General features: G+C 42.4%; 1 protein-coding gene across 2 annotated transcripts in view; it reads left to right on the top strand.

The window, feature by feature from the left end:
- bsna (bassoon presynaptic cytomatrix protein a) overlaps window positions 1-14,467 on the top strand; it is a 197,813-nt gene that overhangs the window by 137,238 nt on the left and 46,108 nt on the right. For both annotated transcript variants that reach the window (XM_074682147.1, XM_074682146.1), the window contains exons 4-6: window positions 6,340-11,661; window positions 13,041-13,202; window positions 13,423-13,679. In XM_074682147.1, coding sequence (XP_074538248.1) covers window positions 6,340-11,661; window positions 13,041-13,202; window positions 13,423-13,679 — 5,741 coding nt within the window. The remainder of the gene's footprint in view (window positions 1-6,339; window positions 11,662-13,040; window positions 13,203-13,422; window positions 13,680-14,467) is intronic.

Genomic DNA, 14,467 nt, shown 5'->3' with positions numbered 1-14,467 from the left:
GGCATTGATCCCCTTATATTACTTATACCAGTACTATTACACTTTTACTTAAGTACAAAAGTAGAGTTGATACTTCAACTTCTACATAAGTCTTTTGAAACCCTACTATCTATACTTCTACTCGAGTGATGGCTGTGGATGGTTTTGACACCTCTGTAAATAGAGCCGCTGCGCTCCAGCAAAACCGACAATCACCATGTTGTGAAATTAACACATATGTATGTAAGTAACATAAAGATCCTTTTGGCCATTGTGGTTAGAATGTTGCTTCCTCTTCTGGTGAGCGAAAACTGGCTCAATGAAGGACACATCACCACCTATCTAAGTCCGTTCTCTTCTCTGCATGCATATGCAGACAAGACGAGATCCCCCACTATGACTTTACGATTGAGCTATGACCTCAGTTGGACCACAGGCTATGATGGACTAGACTAAAGTGCACAGTTATGTTTTGATATTTGCTCAAAGTATAAACAACCCTAAGTCATTCCAATGGAAATCTTTTTTAAAAGCAAAGCATATATATATATATATATATATATATATATATATATATATATATATATATATATATATATATATATATATATATATATATATATATATTTAGCAAAGCTCTGCTATATTGGCTTGGCTAACTCCAGATGGACAGTTTCTCCTGAAATTCTTAAAACACTGATTAAGAACCCCGGGTTTAATTTGAATATATATAGTTGTCAGAGTATGGAGCCTTTGTTGAACGGGAGACAATACTGTGTGTATTTATTTAGCGATATGCAAAAAATGTGCACCATGGGGCTTGGTGTTTCCAGATTTACCAAATAATTTTGTTTTGCCTCTCCTGAAATGAATATGTGTTCAGATTTGACTTTTACATAATAAGATTTAACATCAATCTAAAACCACAAGGATGGTTATAGTTTCAGAAAGAGTTACTTAAGCTTGTAAGAATGAGGCAGCCTTAGTATGACTGAGCTGCCATCTCATTTTTGTTCATTTTTAAAACAAAATTAAGGATAGATTTAGTGTTATAATTACTGCAAGTGACCCTCAAGGATCTTCTTGGCTTCAGCTGAGCTTATGTAGGCTAGATGATGTATGCTAGTTGCTGTGCGCTGGTATTTTCATCAAATCTACCATCTAGTAAGAGCTGTACCAATAAAGTCCAAGACCAATGTTCTGGTTTTTGAGACTCGTAACTTGCCTTATACTTGAATATTGACTGTTTTATTATGATTTTTTTTTAATTATAAAGAACAAGACCTAAACATAATATGTAGTATATCTGAGCAAAGGCTGGGACATGTGTTCACTTGCATGTGCGTTCATGTGCTGTCCCCTGCAGTTTCTATCTTTAGATGATGCCAAGGATGATGGGTGTTGCTTGAAAAGGTTTTGCAGTTGGTTGAAGCAGTGGCACAACAACATGTTTGGCATTTAAAATACAGAAAGCGAGGGAAATCAGGGACAACATTGACCTTTGGCACTTCAGTGCAGTCAACATCGGAAGTAATTACTTTCTAGCATAGCATTGGATGTCTGTGGCTGTTGCATGTCAGTGTTTCCCTCCTTTCAGGATGCTGAGACTGCAAGTGGCAGCAAAGCTTTCATGGACTACCTTGGAGGGAGAGGAAGAGTGAGAGAAACACACACACAGAGCAGAATAATGTCTTTTTTTCTTCTCAAAGACAGCCATCTCTTCCACTGAAGGCAGAGCAGACCTTATTCATTCAGACGGCTGCTGTGAACTGAAAGTGTTCTGAGCTCAAAGTAAAGTCTGCAGTATTGTTACTATTGTGAGATGTAAAAAGATGTCCATAACATTTTTCTATTTTGTATTCTTTCCTCCATCCCTCTTTCGTTTACCAGGTTAGTCCTTTTGTGATTATGATTTGGCATGCTACTGAATGTAATGTAAGACAGAGCCATTGATGAACTAGTTTTGAGTTGATGTAACTTCTCAATCATTCTTGATACTAACCCAAAATATGAAAAAATATGTCCTCAAATTTCCATTGTTTCCCCTGAAGCATGTTTTGACTAACCTCTTTTCATCAATGGCTCAAATATGTTTTACCAAACCTTAAAACAATCTAACGCTTCATGATATCTGTGTAACATTGATACTGTGATTCATTGATGTCTGACATTTTAAAAAGATTAATTTAGACCACGCCTGAGAATATCGTTTCAAAATTAAATTGCAATTTTGAGTTATGGATTTAGCAGATATAAAGACTGTTCAGTGTTGGAAGTGATCCATGTTTTGTTGATGTGACCGTTCACAGTTTTAACCATACTGACACTGAAGAGCGACCTCAGGACTTTTGAATTGCATGTTTTTTGTGTGATTCACAGTTTTTGGTTTAGTTTTACCACTTTTATCACCTTTTTTAGTTTTAAGCAGTCAAGTTTTTATTTTATTATGCACAACAATTTTAAAATATTCAAGAAAGAGAGATTTTATGTACATCTTCGATTTTTCCAAACAAGTGAACAAAGTCCATGGCTGTGTCCAAAATCACTCCCTATTCACTATGTAGTGCACTACATAGTGAATATGCCATTTTGTAGTGCTGTTAGAAATCTGAGCGAGCATGTCATTCACTAGTCCACTCAATGTATCCCACAATGCATTTTGAAAAGTCGTGTATTAGAGATGCTCACTATATGAGCAATATATACCATCATGCATTGTGATTCAAACAGAAAGAATTGCTGATAACATGATTACTGATTACTGATAACACGAAACAACATTAAAAACTGCCAGAGAATAACACTTAGCTCACTGTTTAACTTTCGGACAAGCTCATCTCACAACTTCGAGTAGAGAAACAAACAACACAGATGTTAGCCGCTAAACCGTTCTTCGCGGGTGATGCATTCACTGGACCTTGTAATTCTCAAACACAGCACAAGTTCCGTGCAAATATATGGTTTATTTATTTAAAAAATAACATGTAATAAATGTTTCTATTATATTTGACTGTTGCGGGAAACAAGCTAAGTACAATATTAGTTATCACTGAAAGAAATACAGTTTTGCAGTGTTTGAGAAAAGTTATAGCTGTAAATCCCCAGCTGTTCATGAGCGAGGCGGGAGCTGTCAGCGGCTGGGGAGTGAGTGAGTAGTATCCGAAATGTTGTTTTAATTTACCCAATTGAGTGGACTATATAGTCCTCTACATCTAATTCACTATATGGTGAGGAGTGAGTACAGAATGGGTGAATGATTTCAGACACAACCCGTGTCACTGTCATTTTAAATTATCACATGAACATAGAGTGCTTTGGTGACTGGCAGTTAACTACGAACAGGACCACTTATGAAAACGCAGTGTTATATTTGCATGCAGTTATTTATTTATGTCAGCATGACTCAGGTTTTGGGCCCCCCTCCTTTTTTAAGTGCATACCTGGAATGCCAAAGTTTCAAATACATCTATTTAAAGCCAAGGCAGGAAGAGCAGCAGCAAAGACCTCTTGAAACAGAGCGGGCACTGGTGACAATCAATATGAGACTGGTTAAATCAGACACAGCATAGAAAGGAGGTTCTATGTGGCGGTGGGTAGGAGAGGCGTACAGTATGCAATCTGTTGTACTGTCAGCTGGAATGGTGTTAAGATCAGGTGACGTTCTGTGAGCTGGCCTTAGCTTCTGTCCTGCCTTAACTAACACTATCCTCATTTTTTGACTTACATTAGTCATAATCCATCGTAAGCGTGCTGTTTTACCATCAGGACATACATTTCTCAAAAAGCATTCAAGATTGGCTTGAACAAAAGTAAGAGGTGTGGTATTTGTAAACTGCAGTCAGATGTAACGATCAGTTCAGCCACAGACATCACAGGTTATTGCTTTCTGATGAATATACCAGAAGTCTCTAAAAGTTGACCACTGTCAGGTGATGGCTGATGGTTTCTAGGATTACATTCTAATCACCAATACAAAGCCTGTTTCCACCAAGCAGTTCCATTTGTTTTGTCTCAGCATGCATTTTGTAACTTTTCCTTTGACTAAAACCACAACAGGTCCTCAAAGTACGGAGCAGTACCATCCCACTTTTTGGTACCCTTCTGTTGAATAGAATCATCACTTTCCTTGTCACATTGGTAATGAAGAACAACACATAGCCCTGCCATGTTTAAATCAGCTGCTATACCGCTAGCGCATAGCTGACATAGGTATCAGTATCTGGTTTAAACACACTCCCTACCAAGAAGGGCACGGTTGACTGTGGAGACACAAACAAGATCAGGTTTTACTGATCCAAACAATACCAAACTGTACTGATCCATACTGGACCGCCTGGTGGAAAAAGGGCTAATGACTCCATGACACTAAACTCAGTCACCATAAGGTAAAGGGATGTCTAGGCATGAATCTCAACACTGTGTCTGTCGGTTTCTATGTTTTTATGTTTTGTTGTATTTGTCAACCATTAAAAGCACCACTATGTGTTGCATGGTTGTTGTAAATGTCCCAATCAAAACCATCCACTGGCATGTTTGACACTGGGGCCCCCCTGAGGGTTCAGAGAGATGTTGGTTGACTTGATTTGGTTTATCCAATGAAAAATGTGATGGGTTGTATGGTGCAGTAGTTCGGATCAAGCATTAAAGCTCATGTCTCCAATCAGCTTCTAGCATATTTAGTTCAGAGTGCAGTCATTGCTGGAAAGCAGGGTAATTGCTAGGTAGGTTTTTTTTTTTTTTTTTTTTTTTTTTTTTTTTTTTTTTTAAAGATAAAATAAACAGGCATTCCATGTGAAAAAACAGCAACTTTCCTTTTCTTTCTTTTTTAAATGACATCCTTGGACTTTTCTTACATCCAGGATTTTTCAAGTCATAGTTCTTAGGCCTTGGTGGTGAGGCTATAAATAAAATATGTATGGCTTTTGTACATACACAATTTGATGGTTATAAACAGGGCTTGACATTAACACCCGCCAACCCGCCAAATGTGGGTTAATTTCAGCTGTGGCTGGTAACACTGCCACTACTACTAGCCACTTTAGTGGGTTAAATTATTTAAATGTAGTTTTCTGAAACGGCATCTGAAATACTAAACCCATTGCAATATGAGACTACGACACTTCAACTCCCATGAGCACTGCCTGAACACAGTGTTTGCTTATTGGTCCATTCGCGAAGTCTTTTGCTGATGTAACTGTTGAGATGTGCTCAGACTTCATCTCCAGCTCAGACAGCCTGACAGCTCCCGGTGTTCATTCAAAAACGTGGTTGAAAACTTAATTGGGGTCTTTTTTGCTCTCTATTGTAAACAGATTCTGGGATTTAGGTCCCAAACTAGCACCAAAACTCCCGTAACTTTTGAAAGTAAAGACATTTATCAGATGGAGCTTATTCAAGCTCACACTGCACTGATCTCACCAGCAGCACTCACCTAGAGCAGAGGAGGGGAGGAGGAGAGAGGAGCGCACGTAGAGAAGAGAAACTGGTCACAGATATGAGGAGCTGAAGGAACAATACTTAAAGCTCCTAATATACAAGCACTTATCAAATATATTTGTATAAGTTTCACTCTGAAAACACTGTAAACAAACAAAATCATTCTAAATAAATAAGAATTATAATCCAGAGTGACTTACGTATGTTGTATTCTTCTTCATGACAAATTTTCTGACTGATATGACTTAAAAAAAATGCATGATTATACTACGGAGTGACTTATAGTCCAGAAAGTGTGGTTCTTAGTTTATCACAGAAAAATGACAGTTGTAAATAAATATTTATGTTCAACCTTCACAACTTTTATTACATGCATGATAATCTACCCTTTTCATAACTTTGTCTTAATAGACTGCATACTTTCATATTAAAGAAGCACAACCTTCCACATGACTGTTTAAAAACTAAATACCTGATAATGGCCTGTGGCTTTAAACATTTATATAGTCTTTATTTGAGTGTGCACAGGGGTCATTACATTTAAAAAGTAGTAAATGTAGTTCAGGTAAACTTTAGCATTTCATCATTGGCTTAAATCACATTAAAAATAATTATCCAATAACAAAATTGTGGCTAGTGAAAATGCTGAGTGGCTTGTAACTCTGTGAAACCACTAGCCACTGTGGATGGTGAGCAAAAAAGTTAATGTCAAGCCCTGGTTAAAAATATCAACTTTGCACATGATTCATAAATCATGAATTTTTAAAATAGTGATTAAAACAAATGATGTTGTTTTGCAACTGGTAATCCAGCATCAATTATTTATGAAGTTTTGCTAGACTGATAAGTAAGTAAAAGTGAAAACAAAAAACATTAGCATTCCCAATTGTAACATACTTTCTTTCTTTGTCTCTCTTTCCCTAGGATACTAAAAACAACAGCACCCATGACTTGTCACGCAGCCCACAGAGCCTCAGTGACACCGGCTACTCCTCTGATGGCATCTCGAGCTCCCACAGTGAAATCACAGGTCTTATCCAAGAAGAGGAGATGAAGCTGAGCGAGAGGGGGATCAGCGGACGTGGCTCCCCGCCAAGCCCCTCTGAAATCACTAAACTAGAAAGCTCCATGAGGCCTTTGCTGGAGAAGAGCCTTTCTGAGGAGAAGGTGGAGAGACGGGGAAGAAAGCACAGAGACAGAGACCTGGATGACAGAGGGAAGCGCCCACGCTCCCTGTCCATCCCACCTGATGAGTACGACTCAGACGAAGAACTGGAAGATATAGTGGAGGAAGAAGAGGATGCAGGAGACTGGGAGAGTAAACGAAAGCAAGCAAAGGAAGAGAAGAAAGAGAAGAAGAAGAAGGAAAAAGAGGCGGAGCCCACAGAGATGACTGATGAGGAGTTTATGAGGAGGCAAATAATGGAGATGAGTGCTGATGAAGAGAACGAAGAGGAAGAGGAAGAGATGGAGGAAGATGATGATGAGGAAGATGAAGGCTATGGCTATCAAAAATCCAAGAAAAGCCATCATAAGCACATATCTGACTCAGGGAAAGAAAAGAGACGTCTTCAACACCACTCCAGCAGCTTTGAGGAGGAAACGAAGAGCTCTACCGACGTTTATAAAGGCTCAGTAGAGGAGGGTGAGGAAGATGTGATGGCGTCCCAGGGAGGCCTGAGGCGCTTCAAAACTATTGAACTCAATAATACCAATAGTTACAGCCGAGACATGGAGCTGGGTAACGAAAATGACCTGAGTCTTGATAGAGAACCAGAGTTAGAGATGGAGAGCCTTACAGGATCTCCTGAGGAGCGTTCTCGAGGGGACTACTCCTCCACGCTGCCCGCCACTTCATCCTCGTATGGCTCAGGTCAGTCTCCAACGTCCATCTCGTCAATGGAGGAGGACAGTGATAGTAGTCCAAGTAGGAGACAAAGGTTAGAGGAAGCCAAGCAACAACGAAAAGCCCGCCACCGCTCCCATGGTCCTCTCCTTCCAACCATTGAAGACTCCTCAGAAGAGGATGAACTGAGGGAGGAAGAGGAACTTCTGAGAGAGCAGGAGAAGATGAGGGAGGTGGAGCAGCAAAGAATAAGGAGCACAGCCCGAAAGACCAAAAGGGATAAGGAGGAGCTCAGGGCTCAGAGGCGTAGAGAGAGATCGAAGACACCGCCAAGCAATCTCTCTCCTATTGAAGATGCTTCTCCAACGGAGGAGCTCAGACAAGCAGCAGAAATGGAAGAGCTCCATCGATCTTCAGCTTCAGAGTATTCCCCACAGAGTCTGGACTCTGAGGCTGAAGGATATGAGTCCAAGCTTTACAAGTCAGGCAGTGAGTATAACCTGCCTACCTTTATGTCTCTTTACTCACCAGTGGAGAAATCTTCAACGACTACCACAACCACAGCACCATCTTCAACGTCTAAACCACTAAAAAGTGCCGAAGAGGTTTATGAGGAAATGATGAGGAAAGCAGAGATGCTTCAAAAACAGCAGAAACAACAGCAACAGCAGCCCCAACATGGAAGACATGGGCAGTACTATGAGGAGGATGTAAATGGACAAGGTTACGATGACGAGTATGACTATGACCAGGATCAAGCAGAATATGACAATGGGGCGGCAGACATAGAAACAGATATCTATGAGGAGATCCGCCAGACATCTCAAAACATCACCAAGATGCAGCAGGCTACTGATGAACAAGTGGAGATCGAGATTGAGAGCTCCTATGCAGACAAACAGCTCCTGGACACCGGCTCAGCCTTCGCAAAGCTGCTAGAACAAAGCAATGCTCTCCTAACTCCAGGCACAAGCCCAACCCAGATCTCAGCTCCAGTCTCTTTTGCTGAGACTGGGAGTCGAATTCCTGATGTCAGGGTAACTCAGCACTTCTCTGCAAAGGATGGGCACAAAGACAGGATCAAAAGTCAAGCAGGAAAGAATGGAATCACTCCAACAGTTGCTGCCACAACTATTGCAGCTTATGGGGTTTATGCAAGAGATGCAGTGACCATTTCCCAGACCAGTTCAAGCCACACTATGACAACTACTCAGTCTGGTATCTATGGACGGCACACTGGGAGTACGGCCACGTCCTCATCTACTGTCTCAAGTGTATGCAGCAAAATTGCAGAGATTACTCAGGCCTATAGCCAAAGAGAGGTGATCACAAGAAGAGTAGGAGACACTCGCAGTGTTCAAGTGCGAGATAGTTCAACATCTTCAACTGAACGGGTTATTGAGCCACGTTCTCCCAAGTATACTACTTATTACAGGAGCACCAGCCCCCCTCTTTCTCCATCACCACCTCTACAGAGTCCCACCCGTTCTCCCTCCAGAAGGGCTACAGCGGAGTTCTCTACTCAGACTTTCAGCTCAGCACTGAGAATGGAGACGGCTGGTTCTGGGCCTTCATCTCCAGTGATGGCCCAGGGAACCCAAACATCACATCGATCAGTCTCTCCAAGACTGTATAGGCAGCAGTCTTCCCAGGATGCTCCATACTCCCCACCTGCAAGTCCTGCAAGACCAATGACAGTCAACACCGCTACATCTCCTCTGTCTTCACCCACCAGATTTAGTCGCCAATCAACATTTGAAACGTACTCCCCATGTGGCAGTCCCCCAGACACACCACCCTATCAGCAATCCCCCACACGTAGCTTCTACAGAACACAACGAATTGAGAAGGTAAACGTGGGGACAAGTATGGTCACAACAGCAAGTACTTACACCAGGGGGTCACTGTCGATGGATAACATCTCCCTGTGTAGGATTTCTACAGTTCCTGGCACATCCAGAGTAGAGCAAGGACATATGATCCAAGGTGGAAGTGTTGTAGACCTCCGAACAGTCGCCAAAGCAGCTCCAATTATCATGACTGACCAGGGGATGGATCTGACTTCCTTGGCCACTGAAAGCAGAAAATACCATGGTGGAACAGAGGGTGTCAGACACTCAACAATTGTACAGCCACTGATTATGAACTTAAACACACAGGAGATCACCACACCAACCACTGTGAGTGTCACTGTAGCTGCTTCCATGTTCATGACCCAGCACAAACAGCCTATGGTCTATGGTGATCCCAACCAAAACAGAGTGGATCTAGGTCAGGGCATAGGTTCAGCTGTGTGTCTTTCTCAGAACAAACCCCCAATTTCTCCTCCAGTGGACCCATCAATACCAAAAATTGATGCCAAACTGGAAGACCTCAGTGTTCAGCAGAGAGAGCTACAGAAACAACAGGAGAAGCTGCAGATGCAACAAGAGATTCTTGAACAACAGCTGCAGCAGCACCATCAAATGCAGCACCATCAACAACAGGCATCTGCTTTGGCAAGATACAACCTCACAGGCCAGATGCCACCTTTACTGAAAAAAGACTTACTGGTCAGCCAGACAAGCACTGCCTCAGCTGTAGTCAGTGCTGTATCACCAGTCGTTAACCCTGAGCTTTATGGTACTGGTCCCATTGAGCTGAAAGGGAGGCCGAGCCCTCCTGGCCTAATGCCTGGAGGAAAATCACCTCATAGCATGGTGGTACAGATGGATGTGGGGCCAGAGCAGCCCAGGGCAGTGACGCAGCTAGTAAAGGTAGAGGAAGGGCAGGATGCTATGGATTTGACTGGAGGCCAAATTAAACCTGACAACCAACCAGCTTGCTGTGATGTTGTTTACCGTCTTCCATTTGGAGGAAGTTGTGTTGGTGGTTCAGAAAAAGAGGGTATCAGGCCTCCATCCGCCCCACCCCTCACCTACGAGTCTGACCAGGAGTATCCCATGGATGGTCGCAAGGCCTACACATTACCTTTCCCTGGAAGATTGCAGGCTTCAATGTCTGATACAAACCTTGCTGAGGCTGGGCTTCATTCTTACAACCCAAAACTAGAACCCCAGTATCAGTCTTCAGGAGACCTTGCCATGGATCTGACTGGTATGAAGCAGGGCTATGGTGGGTACATGAGGATGCAGTATGGTTCCTATACAGACTTGCGACATGGAGGGGATGTCACAGCCCAAACACTGCCTATAAGGAGATACAATTCCTTATCAAACATCAGTTCAGACTATGGCTACACTGCTCGAGACATTGCTAATTTTCAAGAGGCTAATTTGGCTCAGTACAGTGCTACAACTGCTAGGGAGATCAGCAGAATGTGTGCAGCACTCAACTCTATTGATCGGTATGGAAGCAACCCAGACTTGATGCAATTTGGCAGTCTGGGGAGAGGAACTGGGCCTGGGACCAGACTTGCTGGTCTTGGCATGCGACAAAACCTTCTTTTTGGAATAGATGGGAAGCCAATGACCCACAATCAAGCACTAACTAACCTTATCAATGCGAGGCAGGCCAGTCTTAGGGCAATGTATCCAGCTGCTATTAGATCTGCTGATGGGATGATCTACTCGACAATTCAGACCCCCATTGCTTCTACACTTCCCATCACAACCCAGCCTTCCTCAGTTCTTCGACCACTACTAAGAGGGGTCTACAGGCCATACCCCTCAGCCAACATGACACCTGTGCCCCTATCAAGTCTTAGCAGATTACCAATGAGCCCCAGAATGCCCTTGTCTGGACAAGCTCCAGTCTCTTACCCAGCACCAGGACTTCTCCAAACAACATCCGCAACTGCCATAACTGCTGCTGCCGCCACAACTTTTGCACCAGTCGGTACCCCAGTAACTGTAACAACTAGTAGCTCTACAATCCAGGATGAACCAGTTTACCTGGGTAGAGGTGCTGCAATTACCTCCTCATCTGCGGTCACCTCAGTGCAAGGGACAGTTAATGTCCCAATGGAGGCCCAGCAGCAGCCAATAAACTTGTCCCAGGCACACCTGAACAGTCAGCAACAACAACAGCAAGTGACAACTCCCCAGCAGCCACAACAGCCTCCTCCAGCAGCTCATAGCTATCCACCCTCAGCTCCATCACACACCCTTGGCTATGCTCAGCCTCCAGCAGGCCCGTCTGCCCCCATTCAAGGAGGACTTCCGGCCTTCCCTCCGCCAGGGGCCATACACAAAGAGGGAGAAACCGAAGCAGAGAGGCTGCACCGTCAGCAAGAGCAGCTTCTGCAGATGGAGAGGGAGCGTGTGGAGCTGGAGAAACTCCGGCAACTGCGACTTCAGGAGGAACTGGAACGGGAAAGGATTGAGCTGAAGATGCACAGAGAAAAGGAGCAGATTCTGGTGCAGAGAGAGTTGCAGGAGCTGCAGAACATCAAGGAACAGGTATAGAGAGGAACAGGAGGCAGAAATGATAGTTTGATGATAGTTGGTGTCTTATAGTATTTTATTGTTGATAGCCTCTGCTTTGGATATTGGCTTGTGTGTTGGTTTTTATGGTGTGGTTACTTATGGTGCATACCATTGAGTTATCATCTTTTTGAATACTTTTGTTCTTTGTGATGTGTTTTGATGTGAAAAGCTTTTAATTTTCAAACTTTCTAGAGCAAACTTACAAGTTATACATGTACAGTATATGCATGTCTTTTGGTGCAGTGCATGCCTATATTTAATAACAAAATTGTAAACAGCTGTGATAGATTTACTGAAGATTACACAATGACCAGACAATTCAATATCCCTTAAGAGTACTGTTAAAAATTTCTACACTAAGACAAAAATGGTACTACATTTCTTTGTTTTTTGAAAGAAACATTTTAGTCCAGCCTACAAAATGGGAAAATACTCTGCTTGCTATGTTGTCATATCTTGTACATGTAGTCTGCATGAACATCTGTAGTATGGTCTGTATCTGTGACAGAAATTTATGTTGCTTGGATTTAAATTGTAAAGTGGTTTCATATTCCATTTGTTGGTCTGGTTTATATGCAAAAGAAAAATGGATCTCTCAGTGTTGCTAACATTTAATAATCAATAGCAAAGTTGCACAATATAATGTCTCAGCTCATAATTGCCTTATATACCGGTCAACAGGAGGGCTAACGTGACAATTTTTCTTCTTTTTCGGTAGAACAAGCAGTTGAAAATCTTTCAAGTTAACTCTGTTAAGCAGGTTTGGAAGCCTTCTTTAATAAGAATGAACTAGAGATGGAATGCTTAATATGCATCTCATGACTTACAGTACAAGTAAAACTTCTAACTTCCTGTTTGCACCAGCCTGTCATCTATGTAACAGAGAAAAATCATTGTATGACTGGCAACAGCAAGCACTAGTAGATGCTGCACTCCATTTTTGTTGCGCTTCCATTTTTGTTTTTTGCAATATAAAAAGAAAAATGTTTGACTAACTTGGAACCATTTTCAAAACTAATCCATCAGCACAAGAACTATTTCTTTTCACCATCAGTTTCAGGAGTGTGTTGATTTGATTTGCTCTTTAAGGCTGGCTTTTATACCTGTAGAAAAAGTCAAACCTTGTCTTTTCTGTCATTTTATATCTCTTTCTCTTCCTCTCTTTTTCTTTTCTTCATCCTGTATCCCACATTTATATTTCGTAATATTTGCTCACTTCTTCTGCCATACTTTCCACTTCCCTCAATATCTATTGCATTGCCTCTCTTTACTTTTTTTTTTTGTTCCCATCCTCTTTCCTTTTTTGGTGACTTGTGCTCTTTCTTCTCTGCTTTCAATCATCAATATTCTAGGTCCTGCAACAGCAACAAAATGAGCGTGAGAAACAACTCGTCCTTCAGAGGGAGCAGCTGGCCCAGCAGAAGTCCCAGTTAGACCAGATCCAGTCTTTACAGAACCAGCTCCAGCAGCAGCTTGAAGAGCAGAAGAGGCAGAAAACAGCCTCAGCTGCTCAGGTGAGGGGAGCCAACCACACCGTCAGATGGCATGCAAAAAAAATTATGTGTGTGTGGGAAAGTTGGGTTGAAATGTTTTTAAATACAGAAAAAGTAATCATTTCACTCTAAAATAGTTTGTGATCTAAGTCTCAAAGGTAAAGTAACAAAGTGTTTTTAAACTACCGCCAAAGAAGTTGTTAAAGCTATTAACCCGTTTTTACCTTTCCCCTTTCTGTAGCTGAGTATGAACGGACAGCCGGTGCACCCCTACACTGACTCCCAGATAGGCTCACGCTCCCTACCCAACTCCTCCTCAGAGATGTGTTTGAGGAGCCAGGAGGAGCATATGGAGACCAGGAGTAACATGAGGAAACACAGCTCCATGACCAGGCTGAGCAGAGACAGCATGGACGGAGACAGCGTTGTGTTTTATGGCTCCCCCCGCAGGATTGTGGACAGCTGTGTGCAAACAGACGACGAAGATGGCGAGGAGAGGTAATCTGTGTGTGAGTGAGTGTGTGTGTGAGAGGGGGAGGCTTGTGCAGTGCAAGAGTGGGTGGTTCAGGCCAAGATACAGTGAATTTCAGTAATCCAGTCGAGTGTCGATAAAAGTTTACTTTAGATAAAATCCTTAAGTGTTAAAAGCTGTTTTTAACAACTGGTCTAACCTGCCAATCAAATTTAAAGCCTGTGATCAAATACTACACAAAGATCCTTTGCTGATGACCAGATGTTTGGTGTAAAGGACTGTGGGCCATAACTCACACTGGGTTAGACTGACTGAAGCTGCTGCTGGGTTGTTTTTATTTATTATTAATCCCAACTCAGATTGAGTGCAGCCATACTGCTAGGTTACTGGAACTAAACCGTGGGTTGGTCACAGAACCCAATCGTGAAGTGTAAAACTGTGGGAAAACCCCTGAAGCCTCTGGCCCTCACCTATACTGAACAGGATGAGGAGGAAAGCTCAGAACATCCAGGTAGACTGCTCCAACCCCATGTTTGAGAGGGACCACAGAGTTCTGTTGGAAAACATGGTGTTTTTCCATCACCTTGTTAATACTTAATTTAATATTTATCAACTTCCCACACATCTACAGGGTACTAAACTTGTTACACCTTAGCAGGGTACTTTAAAGAAATACAATGAAGTCCTCACACAGGGTACTCGAAAGCTGCGTTTCCACCAAGCAGTACGGGTCGGTTCAGTACGGTTTGGGACGGTTTGGGACAGTTAAGTCTGATCCCGTTTGCGTTTCCACATCAAACTGTGCCCTGTCGTG

This window comes from Halichoeres trimaculatus, unplaced genomic scaffold (genome assembly GCF_033239565.1).
Source record: "Halichoeres trimaculatus isolate MK-OKI-2021-1 unplaced genomic scaffold, fHalTri1.1 fHalTri1_scaffold_11, whole genome shotgun sequence".
NCBI lineage: Eukaryota > Metazoa > Chordata > Actinopteri > Labriformes > Labridae > Halichoeres > Halichoeres trimaculatus.
This window is presented reverse-complemented; position numbering and strand designations above follow the sequence as displayed.